A 16,415-nucleotide genomic window follows, 5' to 3' on the forward strand; every position below is an offset into this window, starting at 1 on the left:
TAATAATTACTATTATTATTAAAATAATTTGTTATTGTAATTATTGTTAATAATAATAATAATCAATATTATTAATTATTATTATGTTTTTTTATTGTCAATATACAAAAGTCCAAATTCCAAACTAAAATATAAAATGGTTATTATGATAAAAAAGAAGTATCAATGTTACAGCTGTGTCTGGCTTTTTCCCAGCCAGGTCTTTAGACAAACTTTACAACTTTGCCGACTGCGCGGGACTGCACCTGATCTTTGGGCTGAATGCCCAGCACAGAAACCCTGACAACTCATGGAACACCTCCAGTGCTGTGAGTCTGCTCAAATACAGCGCCGGCAAAAAATACAACATCTCCTGGGAGCTCGGCAATGGTGAGTCCTCACTGACTTGCAGATTCAAACATGATCTTTTGCATTATCTTTGACGTGATATCGGTCTGTGATATGAAATGTTCTACATCTTCCATGCATGTATGAAAGAAAAAGGAAGCATCCATCCCATCTAGCAGTGATTAACTTGTGTGATAAACTAAAAGTTTACAGGTTCAAACCTTCACACTTCACTCACTCCATTGAGTTCAAATTTGAAACATCAAAAAACATAATAATCCACAAGTAATGTAAGTAATCCACAAGCTGTGTGTTTATAAGAAACAAATCCATCAAGACATTTTTAACTTCAAATCATTGCTTCCAGCTAAAATATGAGTCCTTTATCCTTAATATTGCTTTCTCCAATGAAAAAGTAGTTTCTTCTGACTCAGGAGAGAAATATGCACAGATCAAGCAGCATTACAAGAAAAACAGTTCTCCATCAAAAAACATAATAATCCACAAGTAATGTAAGTAATCCACAAGCTGTGTGTTTATAAGAAACAAATCCATCAAGACATTTTTAACTTCAAATCATTGCTTCCAGCTAAAATATGAGTCCTTTATCCTTAATATTGCTTTCTCCAATGAAAAAGTAGTTTCTTCTGACTCAGGAGAGAAATATGCACAGATCAAGCAGCATTACAAGAAAGTTCTGACAGTGACAGTTCTAAACAAATATGTTGGTGGATTTTGATGTGAGAGGACAACAGGGGATGATGGACCTTTTCACTGAAGGAAGCATTATTATGGATTATGGACTAGAGAGAAATAAATAGAAATTATAGATTTGTTTCTTACAAACACACACCGTTTCACTTCACAAGATGTTAATTGATGGACTGGAGTCGTGTGGATTACTTGTGGATTGTTGTGATGTTTTTATTAGCTGTTTGGACTCTCATTCTGACGGCACCCATTCACTGCAGAGGATTCAGGAAATATTAAACATGATGGGATTAGTAGGAAATATTGAAACAAGTTTATTTGTCACTGTCCTTAGTCTCTCTCTCTCTCTCTGTTTTATGTTTGGACTCTCATTCTGACGGCACCCATTCACTGCAGAGGATTCAGGAAATATTAAACATGATGGGATTAGTAGGAAATATTGAAACAAGTTTATTTGTCACTGTCCTTAGTCTCTCTCTCTCTCTCTGTTTTATGTTTTTTTTTTAATGCATATATGTATGTATTTCTGTTCCAGCAAGAAATGCTCTCAGAGTTTAAGGGGGAAAAAATACTAGATTTGAGAGAAAGCCCATAAATCCACACTCAGCAACTGTATTTTGTTTTCTGGTGTCTTCTCATTGACCATCTTCCACTTGAGACACTTGAAGTGCTTGATGTACAAAAGCTGAAAATAGAGAATTATGGTTATTTTTCTTATAGAAGCAGTCTTTACCGGCGCAGTAAAAGTGACCGACATGGGTAATTCAGATGGGTTTCAAAATCACAGGGAAGCTCTGATCATTATTACATGACCCCACCTCTTCATATAAAACTAATCCCATTCGAATAGGGCTTATGTCAGGAGACAAATACACAAACAGAATCCAAAAGGACACCTGGTGACTTTGTAATCTGCTCTAAGCACTCATTCATCTATTGTCCTGTGCCAGACATGCTGCAAATTGCCCCATTCATGTTGCTCTTGTATCAAATGTCTCTCTATAAACATAAAAACAGCACAGAGTGTAAAACCTGTGACTTGAATAATTATGATCTTATGATGATATTGGTTGATGTTATTGACAGCATGTGTAGCCTGAAGTATCGCACACTTTCCATACTAAACACTAAACCTATAAAAATACCAGAGACATATTTAAGAATGTACATAGACCATATATTGTCTTAATCGTTTGTTTATTGGCTACATTTTGCATGTGTCAAAACGTTACTAGATGTTTGCATAGAAAAACTGCAGGCATGCAGATCGCTGCTTTTGTTCTGAGACTGTCATATGAGACCAAAGGAAGCAGCACAATCTGCTCGTATTGAATGTAAGATGTAATTCATATGAAAATTAATTAAATAATATTATAATCTAATGTCTGTTACATAATGCCAGTTTAAAAGGCATCCTTTGAACAGATTATTTTCATTTAACTAACTCTATTAAAAGCATGTTATTACTGGAACACCATTTGAATGTTTGTCTTTCTGACTTCAGCTGTAACAATAACCACGTCTGAAGGAAAGCTGTTACCAAATCAAATCTTGTGGAGCTGTTAATTCAAAAACAAACAATTTCAAGCAAACAAAGAGTCCAAATGAAGCAAAGAGAAATATTATCAGCTGTGGGTGGATGTTTATCGAGTGGGTTGTGCCAGTATGACAGAGTGATGCACAGGCACTGTGATGATTTATTTCATGATTATGTGTTATTTTGTGCTTTTTCTAAATGATAGGATCTGGAGAATATTTTAATGGATAATAATGCCTCATATTTTCCACTGGCCTCTGCCTGGCCCGGTACTGTATTGACACTACAGCTCAGCATCTCTATCCCCGACACAAACACACACTCACACAGGCTGTGATGTTTATAAAGTTTGCCACTTGACTTCTGTAACGTCCTTGCTGTGATTTCAAGTGAGCACCTCCCAAAGTGTTGCCTTGTTTAAATAGTTTACAAAGTGCTGACCACAATATAGGTCGTAATTCAAAGGCAGTTTGCATATTCACTTGTGATTGGGTGTCAGGTTGTTTCAGAAGTCTTAAAGCAATAGCTCACCCGAAAAATACAACTTCTGTCATTATAAAACTGTGGAACAGATGAGGAGAATTTTTGAAGGATCTTCACACAGCTGTTTTCCATACTATTGACCACAATTGTTAACCTCAGAAAAACAATTGCCATTCAAAATTTGGGGTCATTAAGATTAAAAAAATAATAATAATAATAATAAGGAAAGAAACTAAATCAAAAAATATTATTCCGCAAGGATGCATTAAAATGATCAAAATGGACATTTTACATGTCTGCATGTGAATTTCATTAAAGATAAATGTTGTTCTTTTGAACTTTCTATTGATCAAAGAATCCTGAAAAAAAAATGTATCATGGTTTCCACAAAAATGTTAAGCAGCACGACTGCTTAAGAAATATATGGAAGCTTATTTTCGCCACAGGATAAAATAAATAAATAAAAATGTAAAATAAAAAAGCTAAATTGCAACTTTTATCACAATTCTGGCTTTTTTTTCTTGCAGTTCTCACAAAAGAGGACCAAAAGTCAAAATTGTGAGAAAAAGTCTCAATTACCTTTTTTTATTATTAAAAATGTTTTACTTTTTGCAGCAGCAGCAGAAAAGAAAAACAGAATTGCAATATGTAGAGTCAGAATTCTTACCCCAGACTTTTCCCGTTAAATGAATCAGTCATCATTAATTAGTTAACCAGAGTCTTATTATGCATTATTTTTCTTTATTTCCCCTCACAGAGCCCAACAGTTACCGCACAATGGCTGCTCGATCAGTTAACAGCTCTCGTCTGGCTCAGGATTACTCTCTTCTGAGGACATTACTGCAGTCGGTGCGTTTCTACAGCCGAGCGAACCTCTACGGGCCCAACATCGGCCGTCCTCGTAAAAATGCAATCCTGTTACTAGATGGGTGAGTGTCTCTGTTATTTGTTCAAAAAGTATTAGGGCCTTCCTGTATGCACTTATTTATTTGTTTGACAGTATGTGGAGAGTGATAAATTATAAACCGAATCTGTTCCTGCAGAACTGTGCAGAAAACTCCACAGGTTTCTGCTTGTATGTTGGTTTAATACATTTTCTGGATATGCTGATAATGCTGTCAGGCATTTTGTACGGTCAACTATATTTAACACATTTTATATATTTGTAAATATGAAAATTGTGAGTCCATTTTTGTTAGCTTTGAAGCCTTTAGCATGTATATGCGTTTACAGTTTTACACACTTTCTCGTCTGGAAATATGGATAAGAATATAAACTACTTTTTAAAAGTTTACGGTTAGTTTTTTTTAAAGAAATTTCTTTTCATGTTTTTCATACAAGTATGCATTAAATTACTCAAAAGTGGCAGTAAAGTGGCATTATTATGTTACAAATATTTCTGTACTTTTGAACTTTCTGTTCGTCAAAGAATCCTTAAAAAAGTACGAGTTTCCACAAAAATATTATGCAATTCAACTTTTTTCAGCATTGATAATAATAAATGTTTCTTGAGCAGCAAATCAGTATATTAAAATGATTTCTGAAGGATCAAGTGACATTGAAGACAGGAGTAATGATGCTGAAATTCAGCTTTGCATGACCGGAATAAATTTCATTTTAAAATAAATAAAAATAGAAAATGGTAACTAAATTATAATAATATTACTCAACCTGATCTCATGAAAGTGCGTATAAGGCATTAAATTACTCAAAAGTGGCAGTAAAGTGGCATTATTATGTTACAAATATTTCTGTACTTTTGAACTTTCTGTTCGTCAAAGAATCCTTAAAAAAGTACGAGTTTCCACAAAAATATTATGCAATTCAACTTTTTTCAGCATTGATAATAATAAATGTTTCTTGAGCAGCAAATCAGTATATTAAAATGATTTCTGAAGGATCAAGTGACATTGAAGACAGGAGTAATGATGCTGAAAATTCAGCTTTGCATGACCGGAATAAATTTCATTTTAAAATAAATAAAAATAGAAAATGGTAACTAAATTATAATAATATTACTCAACCCGATCTCATGAAAGTGCGTATAAGTAGTACGCCAAATAAAAACGAAAACTCATGGTATTTATACGCAAAAATGGACTTTGGCGTGCCTATGATACGCATGTGTTAGGCGTGCATATAATACGCCGTTTTCACGTGCATATGATACGCATGTGTTAGGCGTGCATATAATACGCCGTTTTCACGTGCATATGATACGCAGTTTTCGCGTACATATGATACGCATCTACCCCACAACCCTAAACCTACCCATCGCGTAGCATATACACGCCAAAGTCCATTTTTGCGTATCAATACCACGAGTTTTCGTTTTTATTTGGCGTACTATTTATACGCATTTTCATGAGACCGTGCTCGTTTTTACAGTTATGTTCTATTCAGTATTCAATATTCTATTTTTGATTAAATAAACATAGCCTTGGGGAACTTCAGAGATTTTTTTTCTCAAACAACATAAAATAAATAAATAATTTACTGACCCCAAAATTTTGAATTGTAATGTAGATGACATCATTTTTACTCAGCAAGGAGTGAATAATGGTTCTTGGCTGTGATGTAACTAAAGGCTGTTGGTTACTTATTTATTTTAAAAAAGGACAGTTTAGCGAAAGTCATGCTGGTAATTTAAGCAGTTTAACTGTACGTAGATGAGCAGTGGTCTGATGTGACGACTACTAATGGAAGTCTCAAATATGTTTCTGAATGGCTGTGGTTGTCATGTCATGTGGCGTTTTGCACTTTCAGTGTGGAAAGGTGTCATGACCGGTTATGGCATGATGTTTGCAGATAGGCTTATCTGACGTTGGACTTGTTTTAATGGCTCGTAAAAGAGATCTCTGAAGCACATTGTTTAAGAAAGCGCAGTACTGTCCGCCTGCCTGGCGGAGCACATAGCTGAGTTGTGTTTACGTTGCTTCATGTGGATTGTTAGTCCAGGGGCCTGTAGCACCATTGAAACTCACCGTCAGATAAATAAAGTGTCACTCTATTAATGGCGTGACAGAGCAATGTTCCACCTGCATGTTCCTCCCACTCTGTCCTTCAAGAGCACAGAGGCTTCAGCAATGCAGCTTTTAATTTTGAGTATTAAGTAGAACATAGTATCAGTTTTTGTTTCCAGCAAGACATTATAGAAGTAATAACTTGCAGTCGGTAAATCAAGAACCATTCGGATTGATTCAGTGAGTGAGTGAAAGACTGGTGGGGAAGTCGTGGCCTAATGGTTAGAGAGTCGGACTCATAACCCAAAGGTTGTGGGTTCGAGTCTCGTACCGGCAGGGATTGTAGGTGGGGGGAGTGAATGTACAGTGCTCTCTCCCACCTTCAATACCATGACTGAGGTGCCCTTGAGCAAGGCACCGAACCCCCAACTGCTCCCCGGGCGCCGCAGCATAAATGGCTGCCCACTGCTCCGGGTGTGTGTTCACAGTGTGTGTGTGTGTTCACTGCTCTGTGTGTGCACTTTGGATGGGTTAAATGCAGAGCACTAATTCCAAGTATGGGTCACCATACTTGCCCACATGTCATTTGGAGTCATTTGTTTGTGAATTCAAATGTGGAAGAATAAGGACGTTCAAAAACTGCTAACAGAAATGAACATCATGAACATCAGCCGTTTCTAATTAACAACAAATGATTCATCAAAAACCTATGACCAAAGGCCCTTTAAATTTCCTTTCAATAGGAGAATCTTGTCTTAATCATTCAGTGTGTGGTTTTAAAAGAAGGTTTGAGCAACACTGCCAGCCTTATGCTTCTAAACACATATATTTTTATGACAGGAGCTTATTAAAGCAGTGCCAGTGTTGTTGTGCTTAGTATTAAGACCACATTTTTCTAATTCTGGTCTTGTAATGACGTCTGAGATAAATACCTCTGGAATTCATTTGTGAGTGTTCATTTAACATTGTTTGTGCTTTTGTGCTGTTCTTCGAAAACTGGTTTTGTAGAATAATGACTTTTGCGAGTGGATACTAATTGGTTGTAATCCCAGTGTGACAGAGCCAGACATAAATCTGTCAGTGCTTGACCAGAGCTTCCTCATTCTTGCAACCAGCGGCTTACAGCAGGCCCTGTCTACACCTTCACACACACACACACACACACACACTGAATCAACAAGAATGATGGGAGCACAAACACACACAGCTCCCAAAATCTGAAAATAATAACAGGAATTTATTCATTCACTGCAGAAAGTCATTTTTGTAATCATTATTTAAATATATAAATGCCTTTGAAACGAGATAAATTTGCCTCTCAAGTAAACATTTGTAGGATACAATTTGTTTTTGAGTAAATAAATGTTCTTATTGGCATTTATCTTGAATAGTTTTTTTTTTTTTAGGAAGCAATTAGTAGGAGTCGTAGCATTAGTAGTATATAATTTTTAATCTGTTTAAATATATTTAAAATATATTAATAATATTATAACAATAAGTTTGCATAAAGGGGTTATAATTATACTTATAATTATAAATATACTCTTATATGGGTATCAATTTACATGTACATAAAATAATAAAATAATATAATAACATAATATTATTTTACATTCTAACCGTTATATAGACAGATGTGTGTTCATATCAAATGCACCATTTATTTATTTATTTTATTACATTTTAAAATATGAAAAATGACTCATTGCTCTGGAAGCTAAGGTAATTAAGATTTTATTTCTCGTAATTGTGATTTTCATTTTTTTTTTAGATTTAGGCTTTAAAAAAGAAAAAAACAATGACAAAATTGACTTGCATTTAGTTTGTGTGTTATTTAATTACTGACTGTTTACTTGTCTCCAGTAAGCTTGAGTTCTTTTTATTTGTATTAGTTAGGCTAGTATTGTATAGAATGCATAATTGTGAAATTTCAATGTCATTTAAAAATGTTACCATTCTAACAACTATATTGTGATCATGAAATAAAATGACTCATATTGTGATATACTATTTTGGTCATATCACTAATCACTAGAAGCCTCAATATATTATGCAGTGTTGCTTTTCAAGTAAATTATATTCAAATGCAACAAGCCATATATTCGTGTTTGGTTTGGAGAGGAAAATAAATAGACCTAGTCACTTTTAAAAAAGAAAGTTACAATGCTGTTTTTAGATTTGGAACATTATTAGCAAAAAATCGTTTTACATAATTGGTCATTGTTGGATATTAATAGTTAAATTAATACATTTCAGTGTTTGATTTTAAGTACAATAATCTATTTTAGTACTGCATTGTGTTGAGTTCATATCTTGTAGTTCTGGCTTTATTTCTCACAATTCTTTTCTTAGAATTCTGAGATATAAACTTGCAATTGTGAGTTATAAAAATATATATATTTTTTCTTACAATTGTGATGTTGTGTGTTATGAAGTGAGCATTGCGAGATATAAATTGCAAGATTATGTATATTTTGCAATTCTGACTTTATTTCTCAGAATTATGAGTTTATATCTCACAGTTCTTATTTTAAAACATGCAAGTGCAACTTTATATGACACAGTTCTGAGAGAAAAAAGTCAAAATCACAATTGTAAGAAAAAAAATTTTTTATTCAGTGGCAAAAACAGGCTTCTATAGGTTTAGGTCCATCATTGTTGATTAAATTTTGATATTGTTAATTTCATAATTTGTTATGCACAATAGTTTTGTGATATTTTTGTTTTGTTGATTGGCAGTACAAAAAGTCTGTCGTTCTGCGCTGTTGTTCCCCACCTCCGCCTCAATTTCTAACACCTGTGAGGTGGAATAATGTGCTGGAAGGTAAATTTACACTCCCAGCAAACACATGCAGGCCTCTAAATTGAGCCATTTTTCCTAATCTGGTTAAGTAGCATAACTAAGAAGTGTTGTAAAAGACGTCAGCAGTTGCCTATGTTCAGTAATACTTCTAACTAGCAAAACAATTAACATTCTTTGCGTTCATTCAAGTGAAACATTTCTATTTTATAACTATTCATACCATATTTCTGTTTACAACTGTAGTGCATTTGTATATATAAACATTAAAATGTGCTCTCTCTCTCTCTCTCTATATAGAGTTAAATATTTGAGTGTCACAGCAAAGGGTCTGAATACTTAGGACCATGTGATATTTCAGTTTTTCTTTTTTAATAAATCTGCAAAAATGTCAACAATTCTGTGTTTTTCTGTCAATATGGGGTGCTGTGTGTACATTAATGAGGAAAAAAAAATAACTTAAATGATTTTAGCAAATGGCTGCAATATAACAAAGAGTGAAAAATTTAAGGGGGTCTGAATACTTTCCGTACCCACTGTATATATACTGTATATATACTGTATATATGTGTGTGTGTGTGTGTGTGTGCATGTTTATGTGGTTTGAGGACACAAATTTGTATAATAACATGGGTATGACATAGGTATTACAATGAGAAGGTAATTTATTAGGACATTTTCAGTATCCCCGTAATTTTTCAGTGTCCCCGTAATTCAAAAGGCTTATAAATAATTCAGAATGAGTTTTTTTGTGAAAATCTAAAAATGCAGAAAGTTTCCTGTGAGGGGTAGGTTTAGGGGTTGGGTTGGTGTAGGGCAGTAGAATATACGGTCTGTACAGTATAAAAACCATTACGCCTATGGAGAGTCCCCATAAACCATAAAAACAAACCTGTGTGTGTGTGTGTGTGTGTTTAAAAAGTTTAGGGTCAGTAAGATTGTTTTTATTATTATTATTATTATTATTATGTTTTTGAAAGAAGTTTATTGTGCTCACCAAAGCTGCAAAAAATACAAACGGCTGCTAAATAAATGAAAAATACAGTAAAGCTAAATAATCTGAAATATATTTTTTAAATAAATCAATTTAAAATACAGTAAAACAGTAGTATTGTGAAATATTATTACAATGTAGAATAACTTATTTCTATTTTGAAATCATTTAAAATACATTTTTAAGCAGCCATTACTCACATGATCCTTTAGAAATTATTTTTAATATGCTGATTTGTGTTCTTATTATTATCAATCTTAATCAGTCTTAATGTTTTTGTGGAAGCCGTGATACATTATTTATCAGGATTCTTGGATGAATTAAAGTTCAAAAGAACTGTGTTTATCTGAAATAGAAATCTTTTTTGTAACATTATGAATGTCTTCATTGCCACATTTTATTAATTTAATGCACCTGTGCTGAATAAAATTATGAATTAATAAAAAAATAAAAAACTCACTTCCCCTGAAACGTTTTAATGATAGTGTATATAATATATGCATAAAGTATATAAATATGTTTATATACATAAATATAAATACTTCACATTTGCGCACAATATGTGAGTAATATGGTAGGTTTACTAAGTGAGATCAGTTACGCTTCACCTGTGTGACAAAACGGTAAAGACTCTTTTCAGGGATTAGAGCAGCTGTTCTCCTAAGGCTAAAGGTATTCATCTCTAAATAACCACTTATTTCTAATCCCTCTATCCTATTAACTTCAAATGAAGGCGAGGTCTGTGGGTTTTCTACTTAGACAGTGAATTGAGCTGTTGTGTCTGTCCATCAGAGACTGAAATGGATTTGATTAGAAGTGTTTGTGGCGTTTAAGGAAAGGCTTTCTTTTAGTTTGCTGATTACTTTTATTTTGAACTTCATGTTTTATGTTGTTGTCATGTCTTTGTTCCCTAGCCCAAACCTGATTGTATCCAAGTGTGTCCTCATTAGTTCTAGAGTAGTTATGCTGCCTTCATTAGTCAGATGTGGGTTTTTCTAACATTATTTCCCTGACTATAAAACCAGCCCATTCCCAGTGCTTGGAAAATGACGTGTATAGAAACAAAATTGCATTGCTACGGTTAGCTTGGCAGGTGTTCATTGTCAGCACAGTGGTCTTCTGGCAACCACATTGTGGAGGATAAATGATGTGATGCAATGATTCCCTTTGTTTTGTATGATTCTCTGTCACCATTTGTTATGCACTTGGCTGGTTTGGCACAAACAGGTTTCGAATAATGCAGTCTGATTTACGCGTTGTATTTGCAAAAAAAATTAAGCCCTTCTTGGGTGGTGCCATGTTCATTCATTCACCTGCATTTTGGAAAAAAAATTTTGGGAACATGAATCAAGACCTTCAAAATAAAAGTCAACTAAGAGTAAAACGAACAATAATCAAAAGATTTCCAGATCCTTAAAATAGAGATGTGTGTTTTACATCTTTTTTTTATTTTAATATTAAACACTTTAATTAGCAATAATGGGGGCCATTTTAACATTAAGAAACATTAAGAAAATGTCATCAATTGTTTCATTAAATGATACAATTTTGTGTGGAGTTTTGTAAAGAAAATTACTTAAATTACTTATGTAAATAAAAATTATTTTAATTTAACTTTTATATATTTATTTATTTGTTTGTTTTTGCTTTTTTATTTGTGCTCGGACCCAATTCTGAACTACTGACCTAATTGGGCCATCAAAATAATAATAATAATTTAAAAAACTGTATTGTTGAGCCCTAAAAAAGCTTGTCTGGACATGAGATACTGTTGTGTGCTTTATTGCCGAGTCTGACCCGAGCAGTCTCTGCTGACTGCTGCAGAGAGACAAGGCAAGTTCCAGGTCAGCTAGAGTTTTTCCTGTGTGATATCATGAGAAATCACAGATGCTGTGTTCAGAGAGCTTCAGCATAATATGCAAGGCTACTTTTTTACATCTCGTTCTTGTTAAGTTTTCCTTCAGATGGGCTGTTACTTTATAACTCCTCACTCAGAAATTGCTTGACTTGCTCAACACTGCATTGCAATATGGCGAACCTTAAAGGAACACTCCACTATTTTTGAAAATAGGCTAATTTTCCAACTCCCCTAGAATCCATTCAGCCAATCTCCGGGTCTGGCGGTAGCACTTTAAGCTGTAGCTTAGCATAGATCATTGAATCTGATTAGACCGTTAGCATCTCGCTCAAAAATGACCAAAGAGTTTCTATATTTTTCCTATTTAAAACTTAACTCTTCTGTAGTTACATTGTGTACTAAGACCAACGGAAAATGAAAAGTTGCGATTTTCTATGCCAATATGGCTAGGAACTATACTCTCATTCCGGCGTAATAATCAAGGAACTTTGCTGCCGTACCATGGGTGCAACAGGCACAATGATACTACGCAGCGCCTGAAAATAGGCTAATTTCCATCAGCATAACCAACGTGACCACCTGGAGCATGCTGGGAACTATTTTCAGGTGCTGCATAATATCACTGCGCCCGCTGCACCCATGGTATCGGCCTAGAAAATCGCAACTTTTCATTTTCCGTCGGTCTTAGTACACGATGTAACTACAGAAGAGTCAGGTTTTACATAGGAAAAATATTGAAACACTTTGGTCATTTTTGAGCGAGATGCTAACGGTCTAATCCGATTCAATGATCAATGCTAAGCTACAGCTAAAAGTGCTACCGCCAGACCCGAAGATCGGCTGAATGGATTTGAAAATGGTAAAACTCAAATGTTTAACTCTTGGGGCGTTGGAAAATGAGTCTATTTTCAAAAATAGTGGAGTGTTCCTTTAATAATCAGAAACGAGCTCATTAGCGGCTTTCTTTTATCTCCCAGCACAATGGCGACTGAATGTGCTTTCAATGACTTTAATTAGTTCCATGCTGAGTGGCTTTGAATTATTCACTAATGAGAAGTGTTTTATCAAGTGCATGCAATAGCTGCGGTCATTAAAAGTTATAAGGGCATAAACAAGTTTGCAATTCTCCCTCAATTAGAAGGCCCCCTGCGTCTGCAGAGAGAGGGTGGCCTAAACAGACTCATTAATCTAGAGGTCAACCCTGATTAAAGGAAACGGAAGTGGGAAAGGGTGTCAGAGAGGAGGATATCATAAAAACACCACCTCAAACTCAAGCCATATGCGCTCACACGTTCTGATTCGCAATTATCATTTTAGAGTAAAGGAAAATTCCAGGAATAAGAGCTCTCACAAGTTATGTAAGCAGCTCTTGTGGCTCTTTTACACTGTAAAAAAATATTATTCAAAGTTGAAAATAAAGATTATTGAAGTGTAAATACAACTGAAGTCATTCCACTTTAAAAATGCAGTTTTAGATTAATGTGTTACCTGCTGTTTCTTTGTTAGTTGTGATGTAATTAATTGTGATGTAATTAATTAATTGTGTCTTTCTACGCCATTTAATATTTAAAATATTTTATTTAAAAAAAAAATTATATATATTTTTAATCTTAATGTAAATGATTCCTGTGATGGCAAAGTTACATTTTCAGCAGTCATTGCTTTAGTCTTCAGAGTCACATGATCCTCCAGAAATCATTCTAATATACTGATTTGATTAACCATTTTTATTATTCTCTCTGTTGAAAATATAACCTTTATACTTTTTATACTATTATAGAATGATGGAATTTTAAAGGAAGTGTCTGAAACAAAGTTAATATAACATAAGAATTCAATTAAGTGTCCTGTGCTATGAAAGAAAAGCCTCTGAATAACAAAACCTTCATCTAATTTATTCTTTATCTCTTACATTAGGGTTCTCTGTCTTCCATGAAACAGATGCGCTTTTCTTTCACTCCTCCTCCAGACGTTTCTTCTGTTTTGAATGCTAAATTCAGAAGTCAATTGTTGAGAATGTACCTTACAAGCAGAATCTAAAACACCTTGGAAGACACTTTAGCTAAATATAATGTTAGGGAGGTTGAGAGTTGCTCATTGCTGTTTGAGGTCTAAAGATAATGAAGATTTGTTGCCTCAAGAGTTGTGCAGCTTTAATCCCATAGAGACTATAAATTTTGAGGGTCAGTGTCCACAGAGGACCACTTTTCCTTCAGATACGTCAAGATCTTCAGACATATTGCTTGAAAATGGTGCAGTTCATTGAGGCCCTCTTTTCACACCCTCCTCCAGATGGCCAGCCAACAGCTACTTCATCCCAAACTCCTCTCTCTCTCTCTCTCTCTCTCTCTCTCACACACACACACTCGCTCGCTCACTGCAGCGGCTCTTTGACCAGAAAGAGCTCTGTCTCTTGTCACCGCTGTCTGCTTTTACATCTTAATATAATTCATGGGCTCAATCTGTTAGTTATTTTGTGTATAAACCTGCAGACTGGCCTTTTAATGCCTTTAATTTATATTTTGAACTTTGCTCAATGAAGTGGGAAAATGTGGATTGTGTTATTTCATATTGTACTGGTAACATTAAGATTGATAGTGTTGTCATTTTTGTTTTATTTGATGTTATTCCAGTAACTTTTTATTTTTTGAGGGACAATGTTTTGATACTGTAGTAATCAGTTGTCGAATTACAGTATAGTCTGTGTAGCTTGAGAAAAGAAAATCGGTTTATACATATAATCTGTAATAGTGTGCACACATATTTAATACACAAAAGTATATCTAATTATTTCATTATTTATACATAGTCTTATTTATATATTATATTATTATAAATATTATTTTCATTATATATATATTATATATATATGCACACACACACTGTATATAAAACATATATATAAACATATATATAAATAAATAAATATATATATATATACTGTATATATATATATATATATATCCACTTATATATAAAATACAACAAAATGTATATATTAAATAACACATATTATAAAGAATCTAGGTTAATATGTTTTTTTAAAAGAAATTAATACTTTTATTCATCAAGAAATTTTTATATTTCATTAAATCGTATAACAATTAAACAAAAACTGCTTTAAATTGTAATAGTATTGAACAAAATTTCTGTTTTTACTATTTTTGATCAAATAAATACAGCCTCGCTGTGAGAAGTGCTGCAAGCAGAGTGATATCGCACCGCTGGAAAAGGCTCTCAGCCCATCAGATTTGAGGACCAGAAAGAAATGTTGCATAAATTAATATACATATATTTTTAATTCAATTGAGTAAATAATATTTCATAACTCTTACAGTGATGTTCTCTCATGTGTGCAGTTACTACATTGACAGGCGGGTGACCAAAGTGGAAGACTTCTTGAAGACAAAACTTCTGGACACCTTGTCTGAGCAGATTACCAAGGTGTTAAAGGTAAGGTGTTTTTTTAAAGACACCCAGCCTAATATTTTTTGGTTTTTGAATGTGTAGGTCCGAGATGTGCTAACATGTGTTAAGGTTGTTGTTGTGAGTGAGCAAGTCCCTCCAGTGCTCATTAACTGTGTTTACCTCAAGGGCCCCGGGTTTGTCCTCAGCTGCACCATCCAAACAAGCTGTCGCTGGTCTGATAGGTGGCCTACCGTTAAGGGAGCGTGGGTCAGGGCACAGTAAAGGAGGAAAGCGTTTGATTGGGTTTACAATTTACAAGTTCCCCCCTCAGCCTTATGATGTCTCAGCTGCTCTGGGAACAGTCCCCTTTTGGTCTAAAAAGCAGTGCCAGGTTTCACAACATTTAAGGCTTCCCTCAGGAGGCCCAATCTATAAATACACAGCTCTCCTGTTTTATCTATCTCAAACTCACACATCTGGTTCAGTGTTCCCCTGAAAGTGAACGAGGGGGAAACTGACCTTCCTCCCAAACATCAAACAAAAGATGCCAAAGTTTTGTTCACTCCCAAACCAAGTGGGACGGTGATTAGAGCCTAATACATGTCAGAAGAACAAGTGCTAACTCCACTTCTAAACTTCAAATCCGAAGGTCATTTAACATAAAATCAGTAATAAGAGACTGAATTCACATCTTTTTTTTTCTGGAGTGGAGCTGCAGGTGTTTTTCGATGGTTTGGCGACACATACCCTTCTCGCTGTCTGTGACAGTTTACAGATTTTGAGAGGCAATTTATGCTTTAGCATTGATTCTCTGGCTGTTATTGTCTACAGCAGGTCCTGAGGTTCATAGTGTGTCTGAATCAGAAGTGGAGAGTATGAGAGGCTTTCTTTGGCTTATTATGGAATATGCCTTAATACCCAACATGTGTTCTATTATAACCAGACTCTGACCTTGCAGCTGGACGGCAGTCGGTTGTGTATTGTGCTGCAGATTTGGGATCTCATCTCAAATCATGGCCACGGACTATTCATGGATAGTCTGATTTATATTGAGCACAAAAACAGGAGTCAGGATGCAGATTTTTATCAGTCAGCTGCATGGGAAAAAATATGTTTTTGGTACCTGGCTTTTAAAAGAGAACCAACATTCGTTATTAATTTTCAATAGTATATATATTTTTATTAATAAATGTAATTATTTGTTCATTATTTTTAGCTACACTACCATTCAAAACATTGGGGTAAGTATTTTTGAAACAGGTCTTTTATTCTGGCCGAGGCTGAATTTATTATAAAAACAGTCATATTGTGAAATGTTATTGCGATTTAGAATA

General features: G+C 34.4%; 1 protein-coding gene across 1 annotated transcript in view; it reads left to right on the forward strand.

Annotated features, from left to right (window-relative positions):
- The window catches only part of LOC107586094 (inactive heparanase-2-like), a 79,411-nt gene that overhangs the window by 41,015 nt on the left and 21,981 nt on the right, over positions 1 to 16,415 (forward strand). Inside the window, exons 4-6 of the mRNA XM_016273329.1 lie at positions 196 to 369; positions 3,816 to 3,987; positions 15,033 to 15,126. Coding sequence (XP_016128815.1) covers positions 196 to 369; positions 3,816 to 3,987; positions 15,033 to 15,126 — 440 coding nt within the window. The remainder of the gene's footprint in view (positions 1 to 195; positions 370 to 3,815; positions 3,988 to 15,032; positions 15,127 to 16,415) is intronic.

This window comes from Sinocyclocheilus grahami, unplaced genomic scaffold (assembly GCF_001515645.1).
Source record: "Sinocyclocheilus grahami isolate Dianchi unplaced genomic scaffold, SAMN03320097.WGS_v1.1 scaffold77.1, whole genome shotgun sequence".
NCBI classification, from domain to species: Eukaryota; Metazoa; Chordata; class Actinopteri; order Cypriniformes; family Cyprinidae; genus Sinocyclocheilus; species Sinocyclocheilus grahami.